We start from the raw sequence: 6,668 nt of genomic DNA, 5'->3' as shown, positions 1-6,668 counted from the left end.
TTAAAAAATATCATTAGAACTCCAAGCCTACTTATTTTGGTAAAAGCAAGCCCTAAAGTCGTCCACACTTGGAGCTTTGACGCTTCCAATGTTGAACATGCTACTCTTCATTTCTTCCACAACTATTCTACAGAGGTTTTTGTTCATAAAAATGTCCATGCTAGGAAACGAGTTAGGAAGAGCAGACATTTGACTAGAATTTTTCGCATGTGGAAACAAATTCTGGAAGTAGTCCACAACAATCCCTTAAAGCTCAGCAAAATCCACAACCCACGCACCTTGATCATTCATTAGCCCCTTAACTCTATTTCTTTGCCTTCTTATAATAGTTGTCAGATGAAAGAACTTTGTATTACAGTCACCTTCCCGTAGTCATTTCAATCTAGACTCTTCATGCCAAAAAATAGCCTTTTGATGAAAACTTAATAGTCGATTTAGGTTTTATTTACATTAGCAATGCTTGACTCCTTAGGATTGAAGAAGAGCTCATCCTTAATTCACTTAAGAGCTGATTTCCAAAATTTCGTATTTACAGTTGGAATAGTTCATTTTATTAGTCTCTTTGTAAATATTATCTATACAAAAAATAAATTAAAATTTAGATTGTTTAGTCAATCAACTGTAGCAAACATTTCCTAATGCTTTTACCAAACTTGCCTATTCATTTTTATACAATTCCATTACTAAATGATTTCATATTTATTTTGTAATAAACGGTTTCGATTATCAACATAAAATTTCGTAAATTAACCACCTAGGGAATTGAGGAGCTAAGTTAATTATTTTAATTTGGCAAATCTTCCACTGGCAAGTGTGAGTGGAAAAAAATAAAATAAAATAAAATTTAAGCATGTCGCATATTCGGCCCAATAGGTCGGCTGCCCATCCAATCCAAGCCATCCTTTATCTCATATGAATTTCTTTGTTTCTTCTGATCAGTTGTAAGTATTTCTGCTTCTTCGATTATCTGAATCTTCAATAACAATCGGCTTCATCTTCCGCACCGGGTAATTTCAGTACTTCAATTTCGTTGTTTAGGGTTTAGTTTGTGTTGTTTCTGTGCCGAGATTGTATGATATTTACTTTTCCCAATAATATTGTGTCGCGATTGTATGATAATTTAGTTACCCTTCACTTGTGTTCTTCCTTTGTTGTTTTTAAGAAGTTGTTTGTTACTCTATTGGTAGGAAGCATTGTTGACTATTCTACTTGTATTGGGTTTCTTTTCTGCTTAATTTTATGAGATTTTGTGAATGCTGATTGGTCTTTGTATGCTACCATGTCATATCGTAGAATGTTTTTTTTTTCAATTTAATTTCTGCATTTAATGGACTTTGTTATTTGAATGGATGCAAAGTAAACCCAGGTTTGGAGTAACATGGATTTGTGATTTAAGATGAACTTCTTGTTCAAATTATAAAGATAGAAAGATAATAAATTAAATATTTAGTTTGTGTTGTTTCTGTGCCGGGATCGGATGAGATTTACTCTTTCTTCCTCATCTAATCTGGGTTTCTTTTTCCCGGCTCTTGTGAATCATGTGCATTTTATTATCCGCTTAATCCAACGAAAGCCAATGAAAGCTCTCTGATTTTCCCCCTCTAATTTTAGTGAATTTTGTGCATATTAGTATGATACCAGTAGTAATACAGCTAATTGATGAAGTCTTTGATCATTTGCTAGAATGTGAATTGTTTTTCTGTTTTTTAAAACAAGTCTTTGTTTTTGCTTAATTTTATTTTATCCATTTGAAAGAAAATATTGAGATTTTTCAAAAGGGTTAATGATGTTATGGTGGCAGTTGTTACCAGAAAATTAAAAGTTAGATTGTGCGTTTTCCGAACATAAGTGATAGAGAGGTCTTCTTTGGATAGAAATAATTGCATTATCATTTAGACACAGATTGACAATGTCTTCGATTCTTAAGCCCACCCCGTAGAGATATAAAAATAGCATACTTGCTTTCCCAAAAGATGGTTTCTCTTTCTAATTCTCTATATGCAGTCATATTCGAATTTACTGGTAATTATTGACATTGATTTTAAATTATTCTTAGATTCTCTATTGGAGTTTGCTTTGTATATTTGTTGAAGAAGGGATTGAATTTCGTTTGGAGGAAACAGGGAGCCTCTAAGAGGAGGATAAATAAGGAAGTCAGAAGTATTGAGCTGTAGTGTATTTGCGTGGAAATTGCTGTGTTTATAAAATAGTTTTTTGACCCTTATATCCAGAGTTTGGAAAAGAGATGCCTTGTTGCTGTATTCACCTCGCTTGTAGTGTACAAAACCTTTGTTTTCTGCTGATGCGTTTGTATATTTGGACAAACTGGTTGACATGTCGGTATGTCATATATCAAAGTATATGTACACGAGGATGAATCGTTGATCTGTATGTAAAATAGTTGTGATTAGTTTAAACTTTGGCTTCTGTTGTTCCTTTATTTTTTCAAAGATGCTCTTGTTATTCTTATTATTGGTAGGACTTTGATTCTGTGACCTAATTACTCTCTTCTTGCTATTCAATCATAGATCTGTATGCGCAATAGCATGTATTCATTTCATGTAGTTAATGATGTACTAGCCATGCTTGATAGCTTGGAGCATAAAATTGGAGGTATTTAATAGATTTGGAGGCATAAAAGAAAGCTGCTACTAACTTAATCTTTTCCTTATTGAGTCCTCCTTGGGTTGTCTGAATAGTGTGGCATGTCTTACGTTTTGACGATAAGACTGGAAGACATGTAACACATTGTTGTGTGTCAAACATCACAAAAGGAAGCAGTGTTGACTATCTTCCTTTTATTTGTTATCTTTTCTGTTTAATTTTTTGAGATTTGTGCCTTTCCCCCTATCCTTTAAAGCCGATTCCAAACCTACTCGTCTGCTTTCTTGTCCCTTTAATGAATGCTGATCAGTCTTTGTATGTTACCATCATATCGTAAAAAGTTTCCCTTTTGAATTTAGTTTCTGCATCTAATGGACTTTGTTATTTGAATGTATGCTTTGTAAACCCAGGTTTGAAGGGACATAAGATCTCTTAGTTATCTGCATTTATGCAAATTATTAGCTTCCTCAGTAGTTTCCTAACATTTTTACTATATTCATTAGGAAGTACGGGCCTCAAAATGGACAGCATTGTAGATTCTCTAAATAGTGCACACCAAGAGTTCGTTGTTGCAGCAGCTAATGTGCTCGAATCCAAGGAAACTTCTGGTGGTCAGAAAACAGCGGCCACAGATGCTGCTCTTGAGAATTTTAAGCAGAAGTGGGAACTTTTCAGAGTCACTTGTGATCAAGCGGAGGAGTTTGTTGAGTCCGTGAAGCAAAGGATTGGATCAGAGTGCCTGGTGGATGAGGCAACTGGCTTGGTGGCTGGGAAGACTGGGCAAACTGCAACTGGTCTGCCACCCATTAGTGCGGTTCGGTTGGAACAGATGAGTAAAGCAGTTCGATGGCTTGTTATAGAACTTCAACATGGCTCTGGAACTGCTGCTGGTGCAGCACATTCTCATCCGTCAACTCCTTTTGATAGTAGATTCTCTGACGATTCAGCTCAATAGGTATGAAGGTGATTTGATTTCTTACTCTGTACTGAGAGAAGATGATAGGATTCATTGGATGCATTTTTTCTGACTAAAATATCGACCATCTCTTCCAAGTGATTTTGAATATAATTTTAGGGTTTGCTGCCTCCTTATCCTTGTGCAGTTAGGTTGTACCGTATTGCCTTTGCAAGAAACTTAGTACTTAAGTAAAGGTGGGGAAAACACAAGACTTGGTCGTTGAAAGTTATGCGTCTCCGATGGGCATACATTAGCTCACCTGTATCATCATGATGTTGTGTCCCGTTTTTCTCTGTAAACATGTAGCATGCAATGAGTCTCTGAAGTAGGTGCCGCACTTATCATTTTGTTGGTGGCTGCTGTAGATCTCTATCCATATGTACACAACCTGAAAAGCGTTATTGCTAAATGAATCTGTTGTATATTTGTATTTCAATTTCTTAAATACAAGGAATGAGTTCTCTTATCTATTTGTATATTTGTATATTTGTATATTTGTAACCTTATCTATTCATCTTTTCTGAAATGGATTAGAAGGAATGAGTTCCCCTCCCGTCTACTCCACCTCTAATCTATATTATTACGGGCCATATTATTACTTAAAACAATTTAAGAAAAAAAATACCACATACCACGATTTTATTTCACGTACTAATTGAATCAATCAAATTATTTAATAAGAAAACATTACAATTTACATGATTGCCATATCCTACTCTCTTTTTAGACGACCGGCCAGCGAGATTTTACGGCGGCAACCGGACGACAGGATTTTTCAGTGACAATGATCAGCCGGTGGGATGATCCGGCAGCCAGTGACTTCATTCTCTCATATAATTAAAAATATTATAAAAAATGCCATGGATGGGATTGAACTCTAAACCTCATGGTGAATATCAACAACTTGCACCCCTACATCCCATAACAACTCATTGTTTGTAAAATATTGTCTACTCAGCGGAATTCCGTGGTAGAAGACAACAGCGATGACTCAAGCAGTGAAAGCGACATTGAGAGGGACACGAAGGAAGCATATGTGTATACCGACAGTGATTGAGAGTTTATTATTGTACAATTGCTATAATAAACTATATGCAATTATCTTTTTTATTTTTTATTTTTTATTTTTAAGTTTTCATGGTCTTAGGCCACAAACCTCTGTCCCTTAAGTAACATTACGCTACATTTTACACGACGGACTGTTAGTTAGGCAATTTATTAGATATTTGTCAAGCATAAATTAGGGTTTAGGGTATTTGTCGGGCACGTATTTTAAGTTTGCTAGACGGAAGCTCTGTCTTTTAAGTTCAGGCCTTATTTCACATATCCACCATTGTTGGACTCTGTATAATTATTTTCGACAATCCGACCACCAGTATTATTCATATACACTATGAGATCGTGTACGCCAAAAATTACACAAAAAAAATATTTCGATGATAGGTAATGTGACAAAATTATTCAACGGTTACAAACTTAAATATAATTTTCAATGGTCATTTTATCTCCTTTCCTATTTTCTACCAAAACAATAACCGAGTCCAGAATAATACAATGAACGGACCCGATCATGAAATAAAATCAAGTTTGTGGGGTTGGTTTTGGTCGGAATTGAGGTGGGGGGTGGTGGTTCCTTCTTGGAGGTCAACGAACTTAAGTAAAATTACAAAATTACGCTTCCTCAATTTTATTATTACCATTAAGCCCTCGAGTTTCGATTCAAATTTTGCTTTCGACTTTATATTCACGTATGTGAATATAATTAGGAAAACCCAAGATAATTACAAGGAACTAGTCTTCTTGTCAAGGCTTGGAAATTAATACAAACATACAGGGGCAAAATAGTCAACTCACATGTCTCAGGAATAAAATACATTATTTTAAGGAACGAGATGTAACAGCACTGCACATGTTTGTCGTTTTATCATCAGTTCAGAACATTTGCTTTTATTTTTTATTTTTTATTATCTTCGCTTTTCAGCAGGCTACGCCCATTCTTAAAAATCTAGAGAAGGAACAAAATGTGAACCCTAGGAAAAAGTTATATGATGGGCCATGTAGCAGATATTTTGGTTATACATTCGAGTTAAATGCAAATGTTTAGATGTTCGATGAGGTTTGCTTCAGAATGTGATTTCTGAAATGAATGCTTCCAGTATGTTCATGCATGCATGTAATATGGATGATTCTGGAATTGAAATGCTTGTTTTATCTCTTTGCATTAAGTGTTTCTGTTTTGTGATTATTTAGGTTTTCCTGGGGCATGGATGCCGTGCTTGTCTCGCTTAATAATCCCAGAGGGTGAAATCTTAGTACTCAAAACCTTGATAGATCTTGGCCAGGAGACGTATCTGAGAATCGTCAATCAAGAGAATGGTGAAACAGAGTTTGGTGACAGTAAGGTAGATCATTTCGATGTGGGTTTTTGTTTTTTCAGCCATACTTGCTTTGTTTTAAGGTCCATTCATGGATTATTTCTGGTCCTGATAACGAGGGTTTTAGTGACAGTGAGGTGGATTGGGAGTTTAAGAAGAGTATTTATAAATCAAAGCAAATTTGTCGATTTGACTCCTAAACTTGCATAGAGCTATCGATTTCACCTTTTGAACTTTAATTTTAACCGATTACCCCAAAATTTTTATAATTAGCCAATTTCCTCTTGAACTTTAATTTTAGCCGATTACCGCCTGGAACTTTATATATAGCCAATTTCCCCCTGATGGTAGATTTAAAAATTTTAATCAATATTTTATCCCTTTTGATCACGCGGACAACACATATGACAACTATATGGGGACAAAAAGAATGGAAAGTTGGATGGATGAAAAAATTATAATCTAATGCTAGGGAGGAAATTGGTTATTTATAAAATTTTAGGGAGGTAATCGACTAAAATTAAAATTCAAGGGGAAAATTTGCTAATCATAAAAGTTCAAGGGGTAATCGGCCAAAATTAAAGTTTAGGGTGTAAATTAGCACCTCTATACAAATTTATGGAGGAAACCGACAAATACCTCTATAAATCAATTCGATGTGGGTTTTTCGGGTTTTGAGCTATATTTGCTTGATGTTGCAGTAGATATTATTCATGGATTATTTGTGTCCT

At 35.0% G+C, this 6,668-nt stretch overlaps 1 protein-coding gene across 3 annotated transcripts; it reads left to right on the top strand.

Annotated features, from left to right (window-relative positions):
* Positions 1-806: 806 nt before the first annotated feature.
* On the top strand, positions 807-4,028 carry LOC137725933 (mediator of RNA polymerase II transcription subunit 32). Of its 3 annotated transcripts, none has more exons than XM_088694815.1 (3): positions 807-941; positions 3,108-3,559; positions 3,708-4,028. In XM_088694815.1, exon 2 carries the CDS (start codon positions 3,125-3,127, stop codon positions 3,557-3,559), a length of 435 nt encoding a protein of 144 aa, XP_088550941.1. In that variant the 5' UTR covers positions 807-941; positions 3,108-3,124; the 3' UTR covers positions 3,708-4,028. The 3 variants fall into 3 exon arrangements, with proteins under 3 accessions (XP_088550941.1, XP_068320876.2, XP_068320877.2); XM_068464775.2 differs by having other exon boundaries at positions 874-1,007; XM_068464776.2 differs by having other exon boundaries at positions 874-1,007; positions 3,108-3,567.
* The last annotated feature ends 2,640 nt before the right edge of the window (positions 4,029-6,668 follow it).

This window comes from Pyrus communis, chromosome 5, assembly GCF_041283825.1.
Source record: "Pyrus communis isolate YQ-2024b chromosome 5, ASM4128382v1, whole genome shotgun sequence".
Classification (NCBI taxonomy): domain Eukaryota; kingdom Viridiplantae; phylum Streptophyta; class Magnoliopsida; order Rosales; family Rosaceae; genus Pyrus; species Pyrus communis.
Note: the sequence above shows the minus strand (reverse complement) of the source record. Positions and strands in the feature narration are given on the sequence as shown.

Excerpts from the sequence above, each read along its gene's own strand:
- LOC137725933 (XM_088694815.1), top strand. The coding sequence starts at position 3,125 with ATGGACAGCATTGTAGATTCTCTAAATAGTGCACACCAAGAGTTCGTT.